Here is a 26,582-nt window from a genome sequence, read left to right as displayed (position 1 = left end):
GCCTGGCTGGCTCAATGGGAGGAGCATGCGACTCTTGATCTCAGGGTCATGAGATTGAACCCCACATTGAGAGATTACTTAAATAAACAAACTTTAAAACAAAACAGAATAAAATAAATAAAACATGCTCTGTCCAGGGCTTAGACATAAAAAGGGAAAATTCCGCGAGCTTCTCGGATTTCACAGTCATTTCTCAATTGAAGGCAGTGGTTTTCCACCTTGCCTCCATAGTGAAATCCCCAGGGAGCTAAAAAAAAAAAAAAAAAAAAAAAAGGCTGCCTGGGTCCATCCCCAGACATTCTAGGATGTGTCTTTAGCAATAGGATTTTTTTACAGTGTAAACCAACCAGATGGTGCTCAACCCTGGCTGCACGTCGTTTATCATTCCATATGTGTTTTTGCACTTCACTACGTGTATATGGAGCTCTAAACAGTACTGTTGCACATGTCTTAAAAATGTACGAAAATTGCATCCTATTGAGTGTACCTTTGGGAAGCTGGTTTTTCTTCACCCTAGCACTGTTTGGATGCATCTAGAATTGATACTTACACCTCTGGTTGGTTCACTGTAACTCCTGCACCACATCTCAGGGCTTTCCTCCCGCTCATCATCTTCCATCCCTCTCCTACAAAATTCATTGCGGTTAGTTGCTCAGGCCCCAAATATTGGAGTCATCCTTGACTTTCCCTTTCATCCCACGTGCTGTTGTTCATGAGATCCTCTTAGCTCTGCCTCCAAACATACCTGGGATGTGGCAGTTTCTCACCCCTCTTTTGGTAGCACCTGGTTCCACCCACCATCATCTCACCTGGATTTGTGCAACAGCATCCTAAGTGGTCTCCCTGGTGGAAACTTTGATCCTCTACAATCATTATCTCAAAGCAGTCCAGATAATATAAATCAGATCACGTTACTCCTCTTCTCAAAACCTTCCAATGGATACCCATCTCTCTCAGTAAAATTCAGAAGTTCTCACCAGGCGTCGCCATACATTTCTACCATCTCCCCACCTTCTGATCTCATCTTCCTCCTTTCCTCTCTTCTCATGTTGCTCTTGCTTTCTTATTGTCCTTTGAACATAACAATCCCATCCCCACCACTGGGCCTTTGTATGTTGCTGCTGTCTCCTCTGCCTGGAATGTTCTCTCACCAATATTCATAAGACTGTGAAAATTAATAAAAAGAAACTTCGTTAGAGTGGGCAAGCTAGAAGAGTGAGTCCTAGCACTCAATGTCAATTACAGGAGAAAGGGTCAGTAACAAAATCACAACTGGAAAGAATCATCAATTTCAAGCCCAAACAGGAAAATATGTATATTCTGTCTCCTATAAGAAATTGACAACTCCTCGCAACTCAGCCAGTGAGAAACATTGTCACCCTGAAGCCTTGCTTTTCTCTGATGTACTTTGGTTCAAAAGAACTCCTCCCAATTCCTCCTTGTTCTCCATAAAATAACATTCCACCCATTTGTTGCACTTGCCTATGGGTTTTGCCACAGCTTGGGTGTCATGAATTGCAGTTCTCTGCTACTCCTGAATAAACCCATTTTTGTTGATTAAAACATACTTATTTTTGAGGTTAAGAAGACCTGCTTTCTTATTTCTGCTAGGTGTCATATTTTATGAAAGAGGTCCCCTCTGGCCAACTGTCCCCAGTAATACGTACATCCCATCACTCCCTGTGCTCGTACTAAATTATGGGAAGAACTGACTCCTACTTTCAACTAGTTTATTGGGTTGGCCTGGACCACTATTACGTAATACGGAAGAGTAACAAGGTATACCTGGGAAAAAGCATGTCCTTGAATGGATTATCCACACACCCCCAGATTCAGGGATCCCTCCCACAATCATACTCTATGGTAATTGCTTTAAAAACAAACTAACCTCAAAAGAGACCCTTATCCTTCCTCTTCCTCCCAAACATAAACTCGCAAATATATACCTGCCTACTTGCCCCATGGGACATAAGCAACATAGAATAGAGGAGAGGTCGCTCAGGCTGTGGAGTAGTGTTCATTCAGTCTGGACCCTCTGATCCAATCTACCCTCTTCACACACAACCTCCTACACACTCTTCCCCACAGCTCACCTTCTCTACCAGCCCCCCAGCTCTCCATCACCACAAATATGCCTGGCTCTGAGAAAACAGGCACTGCTTTCCAGGCTCCCCTTCGACCCGGTAAAGTAGTTTTATTTTAAAATAGCCATTCATGTGAAAAGGGCACTCCTTTTGAGAAATCCAGGTATGGGGCAAGAAGACATTGAATCACGTAAGCAAAACTGATCGGACTCCTCCCTGTTCTCCCATACCTACTATTTACCTTTCCTCTGGCTATATCTTAGGTCAGGGACTTGATTTCTGCCTGAAATGACATCTTTATCCAAATCTCCACCTTGAAAATTCAGTTCTGGCCCAACTTCCCCCACATCCACATCCAAACTATCCCTGACCCTTGCCACCGGAAGACTATTTTCCAAACTCATCAGGGTTTATCAGGAGCCCCCTGGTTCTGGGTAAGTTCTCCTAAAGGTATGAGTGCTGGTCTTGCAAACTTGACAATGAACTCTTTGTGGATGGTTCTCAACCTTGGAATTTTGGAATCATCCTGTAGGTTTAAGAAATATTGTTGCCTGGATCCTAACTCATGGATTCTGATTTAATGAGCCTGGGGGTGTGAACAGGCATCAGAATTTTTTAAACCTTCCCAGGTGGTCTTACTGTGTATCCAAATTAAGAACCATGGGCTTTCCAGCAAGGACTCTTGCTTGGAATCGCTTGGTAGTTTGCATTATGATGGATTATCAATACCTTTTCAGAAAAAGAAAAGGTAACCTGCTAATTAATACTTGTCAAAGGCTGCTGAAACTTCAATGTCCAAAGCCCACAGACATTAGTGTCTTTGATTTGTAGGGTGTTTTAGATTCTTGCTTCTCGGAGTGTGAGCCATGGACCAAGAGAATGCCAATTCCATCAGGAGCTTGTCAGAAATGCAGAAACCCTGGCCCCGGCCCAGTCTGGAGAACTGTAAAACTTTAAGCACAAACAATTTTGTCCTCCCCATCAACTAGGTGGCTTGAACAAACACTAGCATAGTTTCTATCAGCTCAAGACTGTTTCCCTGCGACAACCCAGCACTCCTTGAGTCCCTGCCTGGGAAAACCCAAGCCTGCCAAAAGAATTTACCATTTGTTACAGCCAAACACCTGACCATAGCCCTCTGACTTCCCTTTCCATAGAGCATTTACTTAAAAAGAAAAAAAAAGTTACAATTGTAAACAGTTTCTCTGTCCCTTTAAGATGTCTGTGCATCTCCTGAAACCCAGGAGTGTCTGTCCCAAGGACCTGCGAGTCACCCCTTTGAAGCACAACCCTCAAGACAGATAGGGCTCCCTCTCCCAGTCTCTGTGGGTGGGCAGAAGTTAATAAGCTAGCCGGTTAGCAGACACAGATAGGCTCATCACCTTGACCAATCCCCACCACCCACTTTCAGTAATTTTCCACTTCTATAATTCTGCTCAAGGCATCACTTGTCTCCCGCCCCCCTCCTTCATCACCCTTTAAAATTCCAGTTACCTCTGCACAGAGCTCGGTTGAGGTCAGTCCCATATGGAGGCCTCTCCCCTACTGCAGTGGTCACCGAATAAATCTGTCTTTCCTGCCTTTAACGAGCACATCCGGCTTTTCTGCAACGGTCTCCATTTTAACAAGATTCTCAGGCATTCTGCATGTACATTAAAGTTTGAGAAGTGCTGTTTTAAATTTATCATTCCCTCAAATGACTTCTAATAAACAGCCCTAAATGGTAGACAGGAATTATGATGCCCATTTTACTAGCGAAGGAGCTGAAGGTCAGAGCTCCGCTCAATCGGTTAAACGGGAACTGGAAGCCACTTCATGACTCAGTCACCATGCGGCGCTAATGGAAGAGAAGGACACGCTGCACGCAAGGGCCCAGCAGTGACACCGTAGGGGAAGAAGGAAGGCCTGTCTTCGTGCACCCTCCCCATCATGTCCCTGCAGGCTCTACTCATCTGTAGTTGCAAGAGAGCTGTTCTGGAAGCATGTCTTGTCTAGGCACCAGGGAATTCTGATCGAGTTCTCCTACCTGTGGCTGGAATCCCGGGAGCACAGCTGCTGGGGGATGAGTCACTACACTGACCCTGCTCAAGGACAGAAGAGGGTTGCCTTGAAGCCACAGAAGCCTCGCCTTTCCCAGGCTTGTGGGCACATGGTGCTGCTGACTCCCCACAAGTCAGAGCCAGGCGCGGCCTTAGTCCCGCACCAGTGGCTCCACGGTCTCTACGCTCACTGCTGATGCTCTCTGAGCTCCAGCTGCAATTGTCCCCATTCTTGCTTTCCTGGCTCAACACTGACTCCCCTCCTCCTGGCCTATCTGCTTGCTCCCTGGTCCCATTCTTCACGGAACTCCCATTCCCCACTCCCCAACCCGGGCTTTTGTTGATCTCAAACTTGCACACATGACAAAAATTCAAGTGTAACAAATCATTGAATTAAATTATATTTCATCCTCTCTGTCCCTTCTCCTCATTCACCTCAAATTAGACTGAAAGACTATCAGTAGGAGAGCAGCTACCAATTTTAAACACCCATCATTCCCCTAGGGAAGACAGTGAAACCACTAACACGAATGACAGGATGAATTTCTCTGGTCATTTGCAAACCTCTTAGAGTATGAGAAGTAGAGGAGCTCCCCCACCACTACCCCTTACCTCATACACATGGGGAATACTGATTTCTCATGCTCAATGTCTTTGACACCAATGATTTAAATTCAGCCATCATTATGGTAAATATTTTTATTGTTAGCTTTATCAGAAAAACTTGTATTATAGGCAATTTCTGATACATAATTTTATTAGAGCCAGAGATGATCACTTCTAGAAAAACAAACCTCTGAGGTTAGAATGGAAGACAATGAAAAAACAGATTTCACTTTATAATTTACTTTTAGTAAGCCATCTGGAGCCTGCCGATTCCTTTGCATGAGTATTATTTTAACATTGTATAACAGGTCATTAATAGGAAACACACATGCCCCAAACCTTCATATCCTGAATCTTCAAGTCAATCATTAACTTTTCTTAGATTTTTGAAAACATAAAAATAAAAGTCATTTGTGATAACAGCACTCACACACCACGTGCACTGTAAGGAGATGCAGCGGTCAAGGCTAAGCCTTGTGTTTTCCAGGCTTTAGCTGAAACTACCCTTACTGATTTCTTAGATTCTTATCAGTCTTGTCTGGGGGCTAGTTTGCCTTTGGCGGCCTAAAGAGAGCACAGTATTAAAATACAGTTATGATCTCTACTGACAATACGGCATGAGTGGGTTTCTAACTCTGGGGACATGAGTGGAGACACAACACATCCCAGGACGCAGCTAAGTGCCCCTAGTTATCCCTGAGCGGGGCAGTTCCATGTGATCACTTCGACTCTGCAGCCGAAGTCTGGGGTTGGATCTTCCTAGCAGCTTCCAGAACAGAAACTGGGTTCACCTTGTCTCCAAATTCTTTTTCTCGATGCTCAAGAAGAATGCCCTAAAAGGAAACAAGAGGGAACATCAGTCCTCACTCTGAGTCACTCATTCATGGGACAGACACAGCAGCAGCTAGGGCATCAGGGGCAGAGATGCAGGTCAGGCCTGGCTCTGCTCCTCAGGGGTTCAGTTCTGGTGGCAAAACGGGAACAGGGAGGTTACATCACAAAGGGTGAGCTGTGGTACGGTGGGAGAAGGAAATCAGGAGTGACATCTAGTGGAGGGATACAATGGGGTGACCAGGGAAGGCTTCACAGAGGATAAAGCACGGAAGGCAGTCACGGGTAGAGGTGAAGTAAAACAGCACACCAGGCGGAGAGAGTTGACACAGAATGAGCTTCCAGAGAAAAGCCTCGAGGTGTGCAAGTGGAGCTCAGAAATCAGACGGTGACCATCTGAAAAGGAGACATAACCTCTCTCGACTTCAGTTTTCCTAAGAATGCAGATGCCGCTCCTGATACTGTGAAGTAAAATGCTCTTAAGACAGAGGATACACCAAAGTTCCCAGAAGTGGTAAAAAGCACGAGATAGTATGTTTGAGATCGGTATCGAGAAATCCTCGTGAAAGAGTTCCTCAACCCTGGACATCAGGGAACTCATATTAACAAAACAAATAAATATACACACATTATTAATATGTTTGTTGCACCATTATTTATAAAGACTTTTTAAAAAACCCCAAAAGTCCCACCACACTGACGTGACTACAGGAAAGCCGATCAGGAAACTATGTTTACATGTCTAATAAGGCAGTATGCAGACATTAAAAATACTGAGGAAGAATGACACGGAATACACCGTTAAGTGAAAGAAGAATATCTAGTAAGAGATTTTCTTTAAAAAAGGGGGGGGCTGGGGCGCCTGGGTGGCTCAGTGGGTTAAGCCGCTGCCTTCGGCTCGGGTCATGATCTCAGGGTCCTGGGATCGAGTCCCGCATCGGGCTCTCTGCTCAGCAAGAAGCCTGCTTCCCTCTCTCTCTCTCTCTCTGCCTTCCTCTCCGTCTACTTGTGATCTCTCTCTGTCAAATAAATAAATAAAATCTTTAAAAAAAAAAAGGGGGGGGGCTTCTCAGCTTAGCTCTGTTCTAGTGGGTTGTAGGCAGAGGCTAAGCTTATGGAATGACTCTCCTCATCTTCTACTGTTGCGTTTTCAAATTTTCTATGTTGAAAACTCATTACTTCTTTAAAGTAAGCTTGTTTTAAAGATAATTATTATAAAGGAAATCCCCACTGAGGGGCAGCTAGCTCAGGGGGACTGTGAAAACTGTGCTCTAGAAACCTGGAGGCAAGTCCTGAAGTCAGCCAGGCCAGCCCACCTGCCACCAGAAAGGAAGAAGGCTGCGCTCCAGGGAGCACCAACAAAATCAAACAACACACCTAGCAACACCGGGAATGTGTCAGCCCAGCTTGGGGAGCCTGTGAGCACCACATGAGTCACTGGCAGGCAAGAGAAGACTACCAGGTGAGCTCTGCCCTGCCCTGGAGGCTGAGGGAAGGCGGAGCTAGGGGGAGGAAGGAATCCCAGTGCGCCAGAGCCAGAGGAGGTTGGGCCACCAATCCTCTCCAGAAGTGGCCTGCCCAAGTGCAAGGGTCTCTGGAAGGGGTCTTTGGGAACCACTGCTGAGGAGAGGCTCTGGGCAGGGGAAGGGCACGGGCCATGGAGCAGGATGTGTCTGAGTTCCTGAGTTCCATTTCCATTGTACCACTTAGCAGCTGTGTATCTCTTGGAGGAGTTATTATGTCTCATTCATAATTCATCTCCTTACATGTAGATGGGAATAAAAGTCCCTAACATCACAGACTGGTTGTGAGGAAGATAGGAGATGGTACACAGGAGGAATCAGAACAAGGCAGGCACTCTCTGGCAACCGTGATCACCAACACATTTTGATATATTTACCAGAAAGGAGGCAAATAGGTTCGTATTCTATCAGACAACAATCCATGTGAGATTCTAATATAGACAAGCAACAGCAGTTACCAAGGTTTAAAAGGAAGAGAACAGAAGTAGAGCTTAAAATGGAAAGATTTCTATTCCTCCCAAATTGAGAGAAGTATGCAATTATTAATGTTAACAGTGAGATCCGCTAATGCAAACAATACCGTCCTGTTACCGAGGAGGCCAAGTGTTAATGTCACGTCCAAATTTGGCGGAGACAGGACCCACAGTCAGGCCATCAGTCTCGAGGTCCTCCTGCTGGGCTCTGGAAACTGCATCCACTTCACCTCACCCCTGCTCTGCATCCAACCGGCACCTGCTGGTACTGCCTTCCAGCACAGGGGAGCCCCCCTGGCTCAAGGCTGCCCACAGTCTGACACGGAGCAGCCACCCCCGCCTCCTGGGCCCACAGGGTCCCTGTGCTGACTCTGGAGCCTCAGAGACAGTGCCCAGAGCAGCCTGTCTGCGGAGAATTCTGTCACCGCTCCGGGGCAGTACCCCACAGGGAAAAGTGCTGTCTCCCCTCATATCTCCTTGCTGCTCCCCCTAATTCAGGCTGTTTTTCTTCTTTCTCTCCTCCTCCTTTTCTCTACTGTCCATTCCTGAAGACCTGTGAGAACTGCAGGGGAATAAGTTCTTAATAGATTAAAAACAATGCTTTTGTTCAAGTGCTAAAGACGGAACTGGACATCAGGAAACGTGGACGCAGGCATGCGCTCACCCACGCCCCTCAGTCCCAAGTTACTGGCCCGCGGAACTCCCAGACCATCTCAGGACATTACTGTGAAGAGTGAGGAGATTCGAGTGTGAGGTGGCTTGTGAGTAGATGTGTGATAAATGGTAATTCCCCTCCCTTCCCCTTCCTCACACTCCCTGGCTTTGTGGAAGAAAGGCTGTAAGACCCTAAGTAGGGAAGGCCATCCCCAATTTGGGGTCTTGCACCAACAGACAACAGACACCCATAGATCCACACGTGAACAAGAGGAGTTTACCTGTTTTCCTGATCCCACCACAAAAACTCCCCCAAGGATGAAGCCTTCGCCTTCCAGGTTTCCAGAAAAGCCTCCGTTCCGGGCCCGGAAGAAGTTGTACCAGACACCCAGACGGACAAACCCCATAAACATCATCTTCCGTCTCTGGGGACCGTAGAACCTTTTCTGCAGGACCAAGAAAGACAGAGCCCCTTTGAGAAGCCTATATGCCTGCCTTCCCCAAGGAGGAAAGGTTCCCAACAGGCATTCATTCTCAAAGACCCAAAGCTTGCTGCTTCATGTCCTCCCCGCAACCTAACCCACACGCGGCTCCCATTCAGGAGCACTCTCAACTGCCCGGGGAAAGAGAACCCTGCCAAGCCAGCTTCCAACTCCAGGGCAGGCCCACGTTGCAGAAACAGTTATGCAGCTTTCCACTCTGCCTCTAACCCCTTGCTGGAGACACATAGGGCTCTTGTGCCCAACAGGGTGCTAACAGTCTGACATCCTGCACAGGGGACAGCAGAGGGGAAAGGAATATGGCTGCAATGAAGGAAGGGACAGGGGCTTGTGCTGGTCCCGCTGCATGATGCTAGAACCCAGTGGGGCTTCAGCAATTTCCCAGGCTCCCATGCACAGGTCACGGTTTAGGAAGAGCTCAAGTAATAACTGGGAGGACACCTGTCAAGTGTCCCATCACGCTGCGCCCAGAGGGCTGCATGAGCTCCTCCAAATTCAGGGCAGCTAAAAGGGAGGCCAGCCTCCAGCTCCAGGCCAGACATGCTCTGGGCCATCGAGCTCTCCACACCTGAGCACAGTCCCCACCAGTCTGTGTCAACAGGCTCACAGGAGATGCACCTTTTTTTTTTTTTTAAGACTTTATTTATTCATTTGGCAGGCAGAGATCACAAGTAGGCAGAGAGGCAGGCAGAGAGAGAGAGAAGAGGAAGCAGGCTCCCGTCGAGCAGAGAGCCCGATGCGGGGCTCGATCCTAGTACCCTGGGATCATGACCTGAGCCGAAGGCAGAGACTTTAACCCACTGAGCCACCCAGGTGCCCCGGAGATGCACCTTTTCATCCAGGAAGATTTCTCCTTTGAAATATGGCTGGAAGTCCTGCACTTCGGTCCTGATTTGTTCCTTCACCACTGCATACAGGGGGACTCCCAGCTCATCCAGCTTAGGCTTCAGGGAGGACAGGTCTGCAGCCTCCTGCAGAAGATAGGGAACATCAGGGGCACAAACTCCTGTGGTTCTACAGCCAGTCAACACCCGCTCCCCTGCAGGCCCAGAGTGGGGCTGGCACTGAATGTGGAAGAACAAAAGCAACAAGATGCCCGGAACAATGAAGGCCTGTGGAACCCAGCAGAAGCCTGGCCCAGCTGGGCCTGAGGCCTCAGTTGGAGGGTGTCAGGTCTCCTCTTCAGCCCAGGCTTCTTGTTCTCTCCAGGGTGGGAAGGGGAAGCAAGGCTCCTATTATGGGTGTTCGAACCATGGCCTGGGGAGCATCTGGTAACTAAGAGATTGCCACCCAGCATGGCCATCCGCAGCCACGACGCCCCTCCCCTGCACCCGACCAAACCAGCACAGCCTACAAGGCAAACTTCATTCAGGCCATGTGAACAGCTGCCCCCCATGCCTTTGTTCGGCTGGCTCCCCACCCTCCAACACCCTTCCTTTTTTTCCCGCTCAAATCCCACCCTCCAGAAAGGGGTCCCTGTTCTGAAAGTTCTCCCTGGCTCATCTAGCCTGGAATAAAGTCCCAATTCTCTGTGCCTATCCAGTCTTTCTGCTTGGAGACTTTTTGGGAACCGAGTCTGTGTTTGACCACCAAGCTGAACACAGTCACTTAAGTTCCCAAGTGTGTGTCATAGTTAGATGCCATGTTTTCCATTTCTTGTATCCTTTCATGCCCAGCACACGGCTGGATACACAGAAGGTACCAGATACCAAGTGGGAAGATTTGAAGGTGAAGGTGGATGGTGGGGACAATGCAGCTGGACTGATAAATACAGACACCCCTCACTCTCATGAATTACATGCTGGATGGAGAAAGGAAACTACATGGTTGTTCAGAAAAAATTCTTCACAACTAGTGTCGGAATTAAAGAAACAGCAGCCCACTTGGCTCCAATACAAATATGTTGCCGTATGGTAGCAACTACATGTAACTTTCTGTTTATTTGCTGGAACACACGAAAAGGACAGCTAAGGAAACAGAATCCATTATGAAGCACTAGTCAAGAGCTTCAGTGAGGGGCAAACCTTGCCCTACGGCAGAGAGGACTATAGGTCTGCTGTGGCCCAAGACTACCCGTGTGTGAGATAAAAGGATTTACTCCTTCTTCCTAGGCTCTGTACTCTGGCGTGTCACTGCACAAAGCCATGAAGTGGAGACTCAGTCCTATACCTCTGGTCTGGGCCACTAAAATAACATAGACTGCCATCCAACATATGTTTCTCACAAAATGCTCTGCCAGGCAGGGACCAGGGCACAGACAAGCAGGCTGTAATTAGGGAGGGCGGTTGCTCTTGGGATCTTGTGGCTTTAACTGGCCTTGGAAATCCAGTCACAACAGGCTTCCATGTTGGTATTTGAAGGCACCACAGCCTTTGAACCAAAAGCCCTGAGTTTTTAGGCCTTACTTCCCATGGTAGGCAGAATAATACCCTCTCAGGATATCCACATCCTAATCCCAGGAAGCTATGAATGTTTTGTCACAGGGTCAGGGGGCATTAAGGCAGCAGATGGTTGCTAACCAGCTGACCTTAAAGGAGAGGATCTTGTATGATCTGGGTGGGTCCAACCGCAGGGGTCCTTTCAGTGACATGGTGATGCAATGTGAGAAAGACTGGACCAGCCATCACTGGCTATAAAAATGGGGACGGGGCCATGAGCCAAGGAGCGCAGATGGCTACTATCAGCGAAGAGGAAAGGAAATCACTATCTCCTAGAGCCTCTGGAAGAAGGAATGCAGCCCTGCTGACACCTTGATTTTAGCCCAGTGAGACCAACTTCAGAATTCCCACCTCTAGAAGTGCAAGCTAATACATCTGTGTTGTTTAAAGCCACCAAGTCTGTGATAATTTGTTACAGCAAGAACAGGAAATTAACACACCTCCCCACAGCAGTGTGACTTTGTCACAACCTGTCCCTCTACTTCTTCCTCCATTAAACAAGTTGTATTTTATAGGGGTGTGTGGGGGGGACAACAGGCACGGAAATGCCCTGAATGTGAGAACATTCTCTGTCAGCCCAGCCACACAAGCAGGAGAGAGAGCTCAAGGCTGAAAGGATGGTCCCAGGCTTATGGAGGACAACCAGAGGAAGGAGGATGACCATGTGGACAGGGCCAACGCCACCACGTGAGAAGCAATACTCTCTCATTCCCAGTTCTCCCTTAGGCAAGGCAGAACTCAGAATCTAGGTCTTCTGCCACTGACTGTGAACAGGACAGGTCACCAAACTCCTCTGGCCTTCACCTATCTGTAAAGTGACAAGGCTGGACTCTGCTTTCCCTTGAGAAGCTTCCTCACTTATGGAACAGGTGATCATGGCCTCCTGTTGAGGGGCCAACCTGGAGACCACCTGGTCATGGAACTCCAAATTTCACCAAAATCATGCCAACTGCATTCACACCCCTGGCATCACTGAAACCCCACTGTGCTGCTAATGCCAACACACAACACAGCAGTTGAGGAACCACATGCCAATCTGTGGCTCTCGGCTGTCCCCCGAGGACTCCAGGTGGGCGACCCAAGAAGAGGGAGACAGTCTACAAGTGTGACTTTGCACTTCCCACCCCCGCCACAGGTGAGGGCTGCCCATGGCTGAAGCAGTAACCATCTAGGCACTGCATTTCAATAATCAGGTGCCTGTGCTGAGCACCAGGTACAAAGAATTAGACCAGTCCCCACCCCTGACTAAACGGGAAGATGGCCCCAGACACAGACAATCCATGAAAGCACAAGGGCCTGAGAGCACCAAATGAGAGTCAAGTGTGTTTGCTAACCCAAGGATATGGTGAGTTGTTAAATGCATACACACATGGAATAAATCAAAAGAAATACCTAGAGCAAATAACAGTGATGATCAAAGATCAGAGTAGGCCTACAGGCCCTTAGTCCTGGCTGGAAATGCATTGGCCCCACTTGCTAGAATCCTTTTCTCTGTACAGATCCTTGATGTACTCACCTCTCGGCAGAGGAAACAGCCTGGCCTGCGCACAGCCATTATCACGGCTCCGTTCTTTTCCCAGAGCTCCTTTGCTTTGAAAGTCCTTGGTTCTGGGGAGAAAAGACAAGTCAGTATTCTCTCCTCCCAGCCCAGCTTGGTCGCAGCCATGAGACAGCTCATAAATGACACCAGCCTAACAGAGGACTCAGAAACAGAAAACAGGAAACACAGACAAGAACAAATCACCCTTCAGAGGAAGGACCCCACTGTAATCAAAATCTATTGGCAAATGAGAACATCCCAAACTGGAACATTTCTAGAAAAATGGCAAATTCCTTTGCTGGTAGCAGTGGATACTGTAATGATCCTTTAGGTCAAAACCTGAAAGAGATCTTGCACTTTGATAAAAACAAACAAACAAACAAACAAACCCTAATTCTTCTTTTTTCTTTTCTTTTCTTTTTTTTTTAAGTATTGAATGGGAATAGATCAACAGAAATTTTTATGAAAAAAAATTTTTTTAAAGATTTTTAGTAATCCCTACACCCAACATGGGGCCTGAACTCATAATCCCAAGATCAAGAGTCACTCCACCTACTGAGCCAGTCGGGTGTCCCAAATTATTATTTTTTTTTAAGGTAGGCTCCAAGCCCAGCATGGAGCCTAACACAGGGCTTGAACTCACAACCCTGAAATCAAGACCTGAGCTGAGATCAAGTGTCAAACGCTTAACTGACTAAGCGACCCTAGGTGCCACCTTATGAAAAAAAATTTTAACCTAAATATATTAACTGCATGATTATTCACAGGAGAGGGTAGAAGATGGCCAGCAAGGAAATGCCTCAGGGCAGTACGGTTGTGTAGCTCAAGCCTGGCCGTGGTCAGATAGGGCCTACGTCCAGTGGAGTAGCGTTGGGCACGTGCCAGCTCCTCCCCAGACCTGTTTCCTCAGTCAAAAGTGTAAACATCCAGCAGCTCCACTGAGGCTGCAGGGGGCATCAAAAGATGGGTAGCAAAGTGCCCACTGCACTTTGTCTGTGAACAGAGTTCTCAGTGAGGGCTCAGGGGTAGTAGCTCTTCTTGTCCTAGCATGTCTCAGAGGAATCCGTGTCCCTGTGGGATGTTCTGTGGGAAAAAGGAGCGGGCTAAGGTCTGTAATCAAATGAGACTGGGGAACCCTAGGTTGAATACAGCCAAGCAGAGCTCTCCCCAAGGACTTCTTAGTCTCCACGAAGGTGACCTATGCTGTAAGTCTGCAGTCACAGTGCCTGCCTGCCCTTGACAAGCTTCCTCACTCACAGAACAGGTGACCATGGCCTCCTGCTGAGGGGCCAACCTGGAGACCACCCAGTCCGTGAGCCCCAAGTTTCACCAAAATCATGCCAACTGCATCCACACCATTGGCATCACCAACCTGCCAATGGCAAGAGCACCACAGTGAGGCAGCCAAGGAACCATGTGCAAATCTGTGGCTCTCAGCTGTCCCCCAGGGACTCCAGGTGAATGCCCCAAGAAGAGGGAGACAGGTAGGTCCAGTGCAACCTTGTGCTCCCTACCCCATCCTGTGTGTGCTGCGCCACAGGTGAAGGCTGTCCATGGGTGTACCAGTAACCATCCAGACACTGCATTTCAATAAACAGGTGCTTGTGCTGAGCACCAGGAACACAGAATTGGATACGCAGTGTTTCTCAAATTTATCTGACCCAGGAGCTCTTTTCTGTGAAGATCCAGGAGACAACATCAGAAAGTGAAAAATGCTTTTGACCAGAAAAAGCTAAAATGTAAAACATGGTATGCAAGAAGCTCCCAACTGCACACTATGCACACATGGAAAGAATTGTGTGAAAATAAAAATGAGCGCTGTGTCAGAGTAATGGGTTCATCAGTAATTTTAAAAAGTTATTAAACTTTCCTAATGTTGTTATAGTGCCTTTTCAATTTAAAAAAAAAAAAAAAGGAGAGAGAAAGTAAGAGCACCCTTTTATAAGGAAAAAAAATGTGTAAGTCTGCATCCCAGCACGCTGGAAAAGTACGGAGGCTGGTGGGGTCGTGGCTTACCCTTCTCCAGGGTTTTCAGGTCTATGTCCTCCAGATACTCCAGCGTTGCTTTCTGGGACTTGGACAGAAACACGTCTGTGTTGGCCAGGAGCAGGGCCAAGGCAGCCGCTCCCAGGGCCCCCGCGCCAATGGACCACATCCCCATGGTGAAGAAACTCGGATCCTGGAGGAAAGACATTTCTGGAGATTGAGAGGAAGGAAGAAGATGTTATTGCTCCCACTTTGAGAAAGCTGGAATCTGGTCCCCATTCAAGCCTCTGGCTGGGCAGCGAACCCAGAGGCAGAGGAGGGGAAGAGCAGTGTTAGAGACGGGAGAGGAGGACTGGAGCGGAAGACAGGAGTGGAAGATGGGAGCGGATGATGAGAGCGGACGAGGGCCACTGAGCACCTGCTGCCACAAGAGCTTGGGAAAACAGACACTAGAGGTTCCTGCCCTGGGAGCTCACTCATGGGTCAGGAGCAAGAACAGAGAAATGAACAGCCCTCTGAAATGTCTCTCTTGCCATTCTTCTCTTGTGCCCAAGGCCTTGGCCCCCCAGCTCTGTGGGGGTGTCCATGCTGAGTCCCCTGGAGGCAGCCTCCTTTCCTTTTCCCCTCCCTGTCAGTGGCTGCTCTTCCTTCATTGTCTGGGAGTGTCCACTATCACCTCCCTGTGGAGAGGCAGCCTTCTCTTCTTTGATCAAAAAGTACTCAGAACACCAATCACAGTTTTGTTACCTTATTCTTGCTCTTCAGTTTGTGACTCAGAGACCATACCATTCGCCCAGCCCCCAGGCAGTGCCCAGTGGGGCCTCACTTACATTAGTGTCAATCATGGTAGAATCTCAGTACTTTCTCTCAACTGCGAACAGCTTTGTATTTCATTCATTATACAAATAAAACAGTCTCGGAGTGAAAATAAAACAAAAATTAAAAAAAGAAGCAATACATAAAACCAGAGTCGATGAGAAAGAAAATAGCCCCTGAAAATCTAGCAGCTAGTGAATGACACAGATGAACAGAGATGGCTGCTAGTAAACACCAGTATCTAATAAGACATTCTGCCCCATGTCACTAGCACTACACACGTCTGCTGGATGAAAAGGAGTGGACCGAGAGAGTAGGCATTATGTATAAAAAGAGCATGGTGCTAGGTGTCTGTCTGCCTCACGGGGGCTGGCCAAAGAGGTTTGCATGGGTCACAGGGCTCTGCAATTGTAGTGGAGTTCCACACAGGTCCTGTAGAACCCAGCCTTGTTCCCAGCTCATTCCTGGGGGCCTCCCTAAGGCCTCCTCTAATTGGGTCCCTGGGACTGGAGCAGGTATCCCATCCAGCTGCCTACTCCTGACAACTACTTAAAATACTCTGTTTCCATGGCCCTCCAGTCATCCTAGGGTCTTATACTGGGGCCTTCCTTCTAGGTACCAGCAAGACTCTGGGCAGAGATCACCAGGTACAGACCTGGGGTGTATGTGTGTGGCCCACCAACCAAAGACTTCTGTCTCCCCTCCAGCACTTGGCTGGGGAGAGGATTTCTCCAAACGATTAAACAAAGGCCCAGAAAGCCACATGCCACTGCCAGAGCTGGGGCTTCAAGGGATCTACTGCCATAAAGTGGGGTTGGGAGTAATTTGGTTGTGAGGACTTTGGGAAAGGAGGGTAGGCCAGGCTTGTGTTGGGGTGGGGAGGAGGAATGACCAAATGAAAAGAGCATTGCAGAAAAAGGAATCTGGCATCTGCATGCTAGGGAAGGGAGAAAAGAAGAGGAGGCCTGGGTGTGTGTGTGGGGGGGCGGGGTGCTGCTACAGCCCCTCAGCACCTCTGATGGGAGGGGCTGGAGCTGGGAGAGAGGAGTTCTCACTGCAGCCTCCTGGAGGAGGCCTCCGCAGCACAGGCATCACACTGAAGGGAAGATCTCATGCCTCATCTCAGGACTAAGCAATCATCAACTGCATTTTAATCAGAGCAGGCAGGCAGTTCACAACCACATGGAAGTTTGAGAAGCATTGTCTCAGAGCAAAGAATCCAGGATTTTGTGCTTGGTTAGCCATAAGCCACAGAATAAAGGCCAGTGATGAGGGCAGGCTGGGCTGGGAAAGCTGCGACCTCCAGCTTCCCTTTTCTCAGCTCACTGTGGGGGTCAGCAGGCCTCAAAGTGAGCCCATTTCCATGCTTCTTCCTGGAATGTCTGTCCTATTCCATCTGTTCCATTCTTCAGGACTTGGGACATCTCCCCAAGAAGGTTTCCTTGATGCTCTGCCTACCGTCACTCGCTACCACTCCCAAGAGACACTTCGTACCCATGATACTTCCTGTGTGCTCCACACAAGATGTGGACCTACCTACTTTTGACACTGCTACCTTTGACTCTGAACAGCCATGCCCACACAGCACAGTGCCTGCTTGGTACACAGTGAGCTCTCCAAAACAGTGCACACAAATGAATTCAATAGAACTGAATGATGAGGATGATGACTCATGGAGAACCCAAGTTCTTGGACCAAGCAGGAAAGAACCTTTCAGCCCATGGGCTGGCTTCCAGTTCTTTTATGAGGCAAAGTTACACATTACTCGATTATAATTCATAGAACAATTAGGGGCATTCACAGAACAACCACAGCTCTCACCTGTGTGCTATAAACAGATTCCCTAGAGCCTGGAACAATTTCTGCACCTCTACACACATCCCAAACACCCCTGGACTTCTGACATGTGTGTATGATTCAGGAGCAGATGGCGTGGTCTCTGATCACAGATCTGATAACATTTCTGCAGCAGCACACAAAGACCAGCTTACGTCTATCCTACAAAAGGACTTGCTTCAACTCCTGAAACTTGAATGCACTGCAGGACGCCCAGAGAGCCTTATATTCAGCTCCACATCCTCCTAACACACCACTGCTGCTCTTAGAGACCAATGGTTCCAACTTCCCACCAACAGCCAGTTAGCCTGTTTGCTCATGACTGCAAGGGAACAGGACTCAACTAGACTCAACATTTATTTCTAATCATTTACTCAGCACTGACCTGTTCAATCAATGGTCATTTGGGAGGACATACAACTAAGTGGAACACAATCCTCAAGGACACACAGGCCTAGTACACAGGTAACAGAAATTCAAATGGAAAGGGGAGGCAACTTGCTCCAAGTACAAACATGAAGCTATGGGGATGAGAGCCAGCTCCATCTGATCTGGGAAGCCAGAGAAGCCCAGAAGGATGTGGCTTTGGGGCTGGCATGGGACTCAGAGGGCAGAATGGAAGGGCTAGGCCTCACCTGGGCTGAATAAGCCTGGGAAAGACAGGGCTGGCTGGGGGTGGATACCAGTGCTCAAGGCAGTGGGAGAATGCAAACTTCTATGTCCCAAAGGCCCCTCACTCCCCACCTCAAGTTCAAGAGCCAGAATACAAGATGTGGGTATTGTTTACCACCTCACCCCCACCTGGAGATGTGCCCCAGAAAGTGTGAGCAGAGAACTACCCCTTTGAGGAGCATGGGCCTCATTCTCAAGCCCAGCAGCACTAAGATATGAGAGCAGTATTAGCTGCAGAGGTGAGTCAGGCCTCTCTGTGAATCTACACCAGGGAGCCTCTAGCAGCTGGCACTTCTGCTGGGGTTAGCAGTGAAAATTTACCCCTGGAAACACCTAGAGAATGTGTAGGTCCAGCCTCTCAGCCAAGCCTCCCTGAGCTACGAAGCATTCCCATCCTGGCAGATCTCAGAGCATGTGCCACTGCAATTCACCGCATAGTGAGAATGACTCCGGCTCCGGGATCACAGCTATTCCCAGGACAAAAGGAGGGGAAGGGAGGGAGACCCTACTCTCTCAACCAACAAAGCATTTTCACATGGGCCTCTAGGTCTATAGGATACTGCTAAATGCTAAACCAGCATTTATTTGGTGTCACTTGACACTCAGGGCCTAATTTCATTCACCCAACAGTGTTTGATGCAGATATTACCCCATTTTACAGCGGACAATTCGGAGAAGTTCAGGACCTTCTCCAGTGTCACTGAGCCTACAGGGAGCAGTACTGAACTTGGACCCAAGTCACACGACTCTAAAGCTGCAGTCATCTACTGTCATACCTTGCCTCCCCACACATTCATTTGTGGGTTTCTGGGGAACAAGGGGTATGATTCCCCTTTGTCTTAAAGAGCACTTAAAAAAAAAAGATTAACTTGTTTTTCTGGTCATCAAATACAGCCAAACCATTAAAGGAAATTTACCATATGACAGATGTCCCTTCTCTGTCCTCCCCTTCCTATCCTCACCCACTAAGAAAAAGGTCAGTTTCTCTGAGAGGTAACAGTAAGGGGGTTTATGTTATGCCCGAGTTTTCATGTCCGAGAGACCACCAAGGAGCCAAGCACCGATGCAATCGCACGAGGGTTTGACAAGCTTAAGCTTGGGCCCAAGTATACCCGACACAGTGGAGTAGGGATTTGGACCCTGAGCCAGATTACAGTCAGAGTTTTTAAAGGCAGAGTAGGGGTGGACTCGGCAGTGAGGACAAAGGGGGTTATGGATGATGTAAGTCTCTAAGGAATTTTGGAAGCGAGGTCTCCAGGACCTTGAGGGGCTAGCATTGAGCTCTCTGCTCGGCAGGGAGCCTGCTTCCCTTCCTCTCTCTCTCTCTCTCCCTGCCTCTCTGCCTACTTGTGATCTCTCTGTGTCAAATAAATAAATAAAATCTTAAAAAAAAAAAATTTTGTGAGACCCTTTAGATGTATATCAGTGGGTCATATACTTGGGAATGATTCTCGACACTATCTTAGAGGTTTAGAGATAAAGTTTCCTAAAGGAATTGTTAACGTAGACTTACAGGATTCGGGTCGGACCTGTCTGGGTAGGGGGTGGGTCAGGCTAGGATTGTCCTTAGCATAATCTCAAGATGAGGGCAGTTAAGTCCCCAGGGGAGAGCCACTCGGTCTGTTTCAAGGGCTTGTCAATAGGTGAGGAATTTTAATGATTTTCTTCTCCCTCTGTTTCCCACATCAGCTAAACTTGAGGTGGGATGGCCTTAATTTTTTGGCCTCCACAGTTTACAGAAGCCCGCCCCCGCCTGACACAGCTACAACCCTAGGTTCCCACAGTGGGACTTATCTGGTCTCCTCCTTTTCCACGGAAGAAGGTGAAGCATGTTAACAGCACAGATGAACAACAGCTGTGGCCGCTCAGAGTGGCAGCTTTGTTGAGGGGGACAGCGTGCTGGTCAGGGGGACAAGACCCAGCTGGGCTCCCTAGGCAAAGCTGGGGACATCCCCTCTCCCAGTCTCATTTTCCTCCACTCCAAAATGACGGGGCTGGACAAAGTAAATGCGAAGGCTCCTTAAAGCACCCCGGTGCCATCATGTGGGTCTATCACAAACAGCTCACTTTGGAGTCTGCACATTCTTGGGTCCCCCTCAGAACTCTCCCCCCTTCCATTTCAGTTTCCAAAGTGCTTCTTCCCTGTAGCCCAGAGCACCAGGAGCCACTCCCCGCCCGGTCCCGGATCCCCAGCCTCTGTAGTTCAAACCTGGGAGCAAGGCACTCACCATCCACAGCCACCACACTCCCGCTTCTGCTGACAAAGAGGCCAACCCAGCAGGAGCAGGCGGGAATCGGGCTGCAGGGGAGGGCTGGAGGCGGGGCTCTGGAGTCCCGCCTATGGCCTCAAGCTCACTCTCTCACACCATGGGCAGGACCAGGCCACCCAGAAACCCCGGGGGCTCCTTCAGCTGTTAATACTCAATCTCCAGAAAACATCGGAATGGAGAGCTGCCAAGGCCCCCAGCCCTTCAAATAGCTGAACAAAGTTTGAGTCATTCGCAGTCATGCAGATTGTAACATTTATCAAGTGCCAACAGACCTGCCCTGCCATCCGTGCGGACGAGTGAAGTGAAGGCCTTCACACCGCCCACGTGTCCCACTAGCTGAGCTCAAAGAGAGACGCCCCTTCTCCATGGCTCCTTCTGAGGCCTGCTCCTTGCACTGGCTATCACCCCACACCCAAGAAGTCAGCAGACTAACAGTACTTGCTCTCTGTTCTTTACCACCCCCTCTCGCCGGCCTTCCCTTCTGGTTCTTCCACTTAGTGGCTCCTCTCACCCCGCCACTTCGTGGGCAACCTCACCTACTTCCGGTGCTTCACTCTCACCCCTTGGTATTGGCTTCCAGGTTCTGACTGCTGTTCCCAACTCTAAGTTAGCACTTGGAGGTTCCGGAGGTCATCTCTGTGGCACCACGTCCAACACTGACCTCTGCTAGAGTCATGGTTTCTTCCGGAGTTCCCCAGCCGACACAGGCATCTGGCCGACTGCTCAAGCCAGAGCTGAGAGTGGCAGCCCACTCCTTCTCCCTTGCTGCCCGCCTCTAGTCAGTCAGGAAGTTCTGTCCACCTGCGGAACGTGTTTGCCCCTGTCCTCTCCTCAGCCTCACTGCGCCGTCCAGGCCCAGGCCCCTGTTACTCTGTGCTGGTCCACTCTGCTAAGCACAGAACAGGCTTGGCAGGAGCCAGGTCCTCTCCAGCTCCCTCCATGCTGCAGCCAGAGTGACGGGGGAAACCCTGGCCCGCTCACACCCTTGCCTGGTCCTGGGCTCTCCAAACTCCTTGGCATGGTTGACAGGGCCCATCACAGCCAAGCCACAGGCCACCATTCTGACCACTCCAGGCACAAGGACCATAACATGTCTTGTTAGGCCTCTGAACTGTTGCTGTGCTCTTTCCTTTGCCCAGGATGCCCCTCCCTGCCATGCAAACGATGTGAAGTCCAGGCACAAATAACACTCTGTCTCCCAAGTGCCTTCCTGAAAGCCCCAACTATCAACTGTCCCTCACCTCTGATTATATACTGCATGTTTGTGTGTGTGTGGATACGCACACATAGCTGTGCATACCACACAAGCAAACGGACTGTATTTTAGTTACTGACGAGTCTGTGCACACACTATGGTGGAGCAATCTGAGGGCAGCGGCTGCTGTCTTATTCACTGCTACACCCCCAGCACTTAACACCAATCCTGCTCATTAGTGGGCCATCGATGTCCATTGAAATTGTCTGAATATTATTCTTTAAACTCCCTGTTGCAACTGATTTGGAGGTACCCAATTTCAGCTCAGTACCAGAAAGTAATTTTGGACAGGGCTGGCTTGACCTTGAATCAAACACTCAAGCGTGGGGTTTAGGTGATCTTGGGTTGGATGCTAGCCCCACTGCCCAACGGCAAGGCAATCTGACATGAGCTGTGAAAACATTCTGTACCGACAGAGGAAGGGACTAGCAAATTTCAGGTTGTCCCAGTTCTGACATCCAAAGATCCTGAAGTACCACCTGGCTTCAAGAGCAGGGTTCGGATGTTCCAGAAAGCCATGGGGGCACCTGTGGCCAGTGCTCTCCTTTGGGATATGCACAGGCTCATTCCCTGCTTCCCTAGGCCTAATTCCAGCCTATGAAGGAGCTGCCTCTGGCCAGGAACTGATAAAGCCTTCCTAAAGCAAAGTATCAGCACTGGGTGGGATAACTCATGCCTGAAACAAGTATAGACAGCATCAGAGTCTACACACAGAGGGTACATCTGCCCAGCCCAGCCCCACCCAGGGAAGCCTCCCTCCCCAGAATGAGCTGGCTGGGGACAGGCTGAAAGGAAGAAAGGGGTGCTAAGGAAGGCAAAGGAAACTAAGAATGCACATGGGCCTCCTCACCTCCAGCCCTCAGTGAACGAGGCTAGAAGGGATGTTTTATCCTCCTTCTTTGCTCTCCTATCCCTTTTCCTTCCCTCAGAGCTATGGTCAGCCCCTCCTTCACTGATCAGTAAGGAAACTAAGGCCCAGAGAAGGGGCTAGATAGTCCAAGGTCACATGGGGGTAGGGCTGGTCAATGGCTGTGCTTGGACTCAGGTCTGGGTCTCCCAACCCCCAATCCATGGTTATTTACCCTGCACTGGACACTCCTGCAGAAGCTGGAACAGTGTGGGGTAGGGGTGGGGGAATCAGGGTTCAGGAAGTCTGGGGGTGGGGAGTGGTTCCTGAAGTCAGCTCAATGACCTGAAGAAGGCTGAAAGCAAAACTGCTCCTGAACAGGGCCTGGAAAATCTGTGGCTAGAGAGAGCACCAGTCTTTCCCAGGCCCAGCGCTTTGCAAGCAGCTTACAATGCAAAGCCAAATGTTTTCGTAAGGGTCACACTGCCTATTCTCAGAGGCCATTCTGCACCTCTCCTCCCCACAGTAACAAGGTCCTATCAATCCTGGATGAGAGAAGGCTAGACTTAAAAAGACCAGTTTAGCAGCCTGGTGACATGGGCATGCAAGGCCCCATGAGCAGTAGGGGATGCATTCCTACGCACCCTTGTCATCAAAGACCATGGACCTAGCCACTTGCAGTGACTTGCCTCAATCTCCAACTTTCTGTTCTGTTCCTTGGGGTGACCGTCTGCCCAGCTCTGGCCCAGCTGTCTTCTCAGATGCCAGAGTCAGGAAGTTCTGAACAGATGCTGAAAGCAGAACAAGAAGACATAATCAGCTACCGGGAAACTCTGAGACAAACATAAATCCTCTGATCAGGGATTGAAGCTACAGAGCCCCCCCCCAACATATGTGACTATTCAGTCCCTGACTTGCATAGCCGGCCTCCTGACTGGGCTCAGAAGACTAGCTCCATCAAGTATACAGGTGTGGATGGGAGGGCATGGGTGATACCACAAAAAACCCTAGGTTTCTACTCTGAGAGGTTTCTACTCTGAGAGGTCACCTTGTCCATCAGGATCTCCTTCCTAAAAAGAAGGGAACTTTGAGGGGTGCCAGGAAGAATATACAAGAGCAACATACAACACAATAAAATACTGCAGAATACTTTTATTTCTTAGTACTACAGAATCTTCTTTGCGGGGCTCAGATTCACTTGTTCCTTAAGGGTACGTCATTTGAAGAATATAGAACACTGAAAACTTCTCCAGCTGTGCCACCCCGGGTGTATTACTACAGACCTGCCTCTTGGGCATAACTCTGGGTCTGGAGGGAACGCTGGCTGGTCTTGGGCCCCTCTGGCCTAGCTGTTCACTCGACAATGCATCTTCCATGCAGTGCCTGTCACCACAGCCTTCTACACTCACAGCACCAGGGAAGGCAAAGGGCACTGTTCAGTTGAAACCTCCCTGTGCCAAAGGCCACTGAGCGCAGAGGTGGTTCCCCCAGCCTCTGTACAGTTGTTGCCGCACGAGCCTCAGGAGAGGGAGGCTTGGGAGTCTCTCAGCTCAACATTCCACAAAGAGGCAAGAATTTGGCGGCAGGAAACTGCCTTATATCTGAGATACTGACAGAGCCTGGGGTTTCAAGTCCCAGAATTCTAGTCCTAATCAAATTTTCTGAGAACCAATTATGTGACACAAGCTGATAAGACAATCATCAGAAATGTTTTCTGTACCCCTAGGGAACAATGCATAAGATCTTAATGCAATAGCATGCCCTTATAGAGCAGGAGGATAGGGGAAAAGCCACACCAAGAAGTAAAATCTACATCAAATTCCTACAGGTTGTAGAACCTGGACAAGGCACTGTTTCTGCAACAGTAAAATGTGAATGATTCCCGAATTACCCTCTGCAAAGTTGTAACAATCAAAAGATTAAATGTACAGATGGTGCAGGGTGCCTGGGTGGTGCAGACAGTTAAGCAACCAACCCTTAGTTTCAGCTCAGGCCCTGATCTCAGGGTGGTGGGACAGACCCTGTGTGGGGATCCTGGCTGAGTCTGTTCTGGACTCCCTCTCCTTACACACCCCCCCACTTTTTAAAAAATAAATAAATATTTTTAAAAATGTACAGATGGTCCTTTGTAGCCTACCTTACAAAGAGAGACATAAATATGAGGCCTAATCCTTACTTATTTCTAGATTAGTCAATGATTGCCCCTAAAATGTAGTTTGTACACAAAATGGAGGGTTTCTGACAACTGGGTTATGTTCCAAGGAGTCAGGGTTTGCATTCTGAATCCCAATTCTTGGACTCCAGGACTGGGCTAGAGCAGGAGCACCCAAGCAGTTTCCTGGACAATACTTTTTAAAATAAATCCTAGGTGATTCTTTTTTTTTTCTTTTCTCAATCATCTACCAATTTCAAAGGAAAATACATGGAAATTAAAACAAAAAAACCAAAACAAAACAAACAAACAAAAGACCCTAAAGTGAAGTCTAGGTAATTGAGCTGTGGAAACAGCACGGTCTGGAAGGAAAAAAGGCCCAGAGTCAGCTGGGTCTGAACCCCAGCCCAGCTTCGACTCCCTGGGTGTGCTCCCTCCCCAAAGCCCACATCAGGCTGGGCCTTAACCATTTTTTTTCTCCCTCTCCTTCACCTCCCCGCCCTGCAACAAGAAGTCAGATCCGTGCCTTGTTCATCTTTTCATTCCCAGACTTCAGCACAGGGATTTTAAATGCGCACTTGGACTCTTTCCAGTTCTGTCGGGCGTGTGTAAATTTTACGGAAAGGAGGGAGCAGGTGTCTGAGATTCAGAGGAAACCATGGCCCCATAAAACGCACGAGCCTCTGCAAGCGCAGAGCCGCGGAGCCAGGTCCCTCAACCTCTGTCGGTTCACCTGCGGCTGTTCCGCCCGGTAACCCCCGGCAGCCTCCGGGCCCGCCTCAAGCTCGAGCCCGGCGGAAAGGACGCACCAGGGCAGAGTCTTTTTCTCAGTTCTCTGTCCCAACAATTCCGGCAGGTCATGGTCATCCGCCTCACTCAAAGCCCGGGAAAGCCCGGGGACGGGGACGGGGAAGGGGAGGGAGCTGGTTCTCCGCCAGTCAGGTCGGCGCCGGCTCCGGCCGCAGCCCCGGGTCTTCGGACCTCCAACGCCGGGTTCTCTAGCGGACCGCGGCGTGCCGGGCCGGGAGGGCACGCCGTCCGCCGCGGCTGTGGTGGGGGCTGTCAGGAGCCTCGCAGGTGCGGCCGCGCCCCGTCGGCTCGGAGGGGGCTTCCAGCCCGCTTTGGAGCCGCCCAAGGGGCCACCCGTGCACCGCCGACCGGTTGTCGCGAACCCGGCCCTGCCTCAGTTTCCTCACCTGCGCCGCGACGGGCCCACCCCCGCGGACATCACGTGAGCGCGAGCAGCTAGCACCGCTTTCCCCCGCCCGCCTGCTTCGGAGCCGGGCTCCGGAAGGCTACGGCGCTAAGCCATCCCCCGCCCTGGGGATCCAAGGGGTGTCCCCACGCCTGCGCTTCTCGGCGCATGCGCCACCGTTCCTCTCCCATGTGACCAGCCCCTCTCTTCTGGTAGGATCTCGGGCTCTACGGCCCCTCCTCTTCCGATGGTACCCCGCCCCCTATGGGAGGAGCCCCGGCACTGCGGCCGTCCCACTTTTGTGGTAATGCACCTGGTGCGGAGCTCATCTTTGATTCTATGCGACTGTCGGGAAGCTCCCACCTGCTGTTCCTCGTTCTCTACTAAGCTAGCTAAGCGCTGGCTTAGCTCAGTCCTTCATGAGTGGTGACCCTAGGGCCCTGACGCATTGGTTAGGGGCACTGCCTGGAGCAAAAGGAGACTCTGGACTGCCTTATTTGGATCTGAAAGCACCTGCCCCTGAGCCCTGGGTCAAAGATAACTTTCAGCTCAGCGATTTTTTTTAGCGTTTTTTTTTTTTTTAAATTTTAAGATTTTATTTATTTATTTGACAGACAGAAATCACAAGTAGGCAGAGAGGCAGGCAGAGAGAGAGAGAGGAGGAAGCAGGCTCCCTGCAGAGCAGAGAGCCGGATGTGGGGCCCGATGCCAAGACCCTGGGACCCTGACCAGAGCCCAAGGCAGAGGCTTTAACCCACTGAGCCACCCAGGTGCCCCGAGCATTTGTTTTTTTTTTTTTTTTTAAATGGACTTTTTTTTTTTTTTTTCCTTTTCCTTTTTGGCATAGGGATGAGGAATCTTTATG

The 26,582-nt window shown here is 49.5% G+C and overlaps 1 protein-coding gene and 1 long non-coding RNA gene across 5 annotated transcripts; one reads left to right on the top strand and one right to left on the bottom strand.

Moving 5' to 3' along the window:
- Nucleotides 1-4,807: 4,807 nt before the first annotated feature.
- PRXL2A (peroxiredoxin like 2A) lies at nt 4,808-25,885 on the bottom strand. Of its 4 annotated transcripts, none has more exons than XM_047702583.1 (7): nt 25,719-25,885; nt 23,060-23,161; nt 14,705-14,884; nt 12,665-12,756; nt 9,541-9,681; nt 8,492-8,656; nt 4,808-5,562 (listed from the first exon to the last, which is right to left on the bottom strand). In XM_047702583.1, the coding sequence occupies exons 3-7, from the start codon at nt 14,880-14,882 to the stop codon at nt 5,449-5,451; spliced, it is 690 nt and encodes a 229-aa protein (XP_047558539.1). In that variant the 5' UTR covers nt 14,883-14,884; nt 23,060-23,161; nt 25,719-25,885; the 3' UTR covers nt 4,808-5,448. The 4 variants fall into 4 exon arrangements, with proteins under 4 accessions (XP_047558539.1, XP_047558542.1, XP_047558541.1 ...); XM_047702586.1 differs by having other exon boundaries at nt 14,705-14,867; XM_047702585.1 differs by lacking the exons at nt 23,060-23,161; nt 25,719-25,885 and adding an exon at nt 20,227-20,381 and having other exon boundaries at nt 14,705-14,867.
- LOC125084784 (uncharacterized) lies at nt 17,573-19,863 on the top strand. The gene is made up of 3 exons (XR_007122699.1): nt 17,573-17,791; nt 18,660-19,005; nt 19,731-19,863. It is a non-coding gene; the product is annotated as an uncharacterized LOC125084784 (long non-coding RNA).
- Nucleotides 25,886-26,582: the final 697 nt, after the last annotated feature.

Source organism: Lutra lutra, chromosome 14 (genome assembly GCF_902655055.1).
Source record: "Lutra lutra chromosome 14, mLutLut1.2, whole genome shotgun sequence".
NCBI lineage: Eukaryota > Metazoa > Chordata > Mammalia > Carnivora > Mustelidae > Lutra > Lutra lutra.
This window is presented reverse-complemented; position numbering and strand designations above follow the sequence as displayed.

Excerpts from the sequence above, each read along its gene's own strand:
- PRXL2A (XM_047702583.1), bottom strand. The coding sequence starts at position 14,882 with ATGTCTTTCCTCCAGGATCCGAGTTTCTTCACCATGGGGATGTGGTCC. Across the intron at positions 8,657-9,540 it reads AAATCTTCCTGGATGAAAAG|AAAAGGTTCTACGGTCCCCA; the intron begins GTGCATCTCCGG and ends TTGGTCCTGCAG. Across the intron at positions 5,563-8,491 it reads TGGTGGGATCAGGAAAACAG|GGCATTCTTCTTGAGCATCG; the intron begins GTAAACTCCTCT and ends GTTTCCTTTTAG.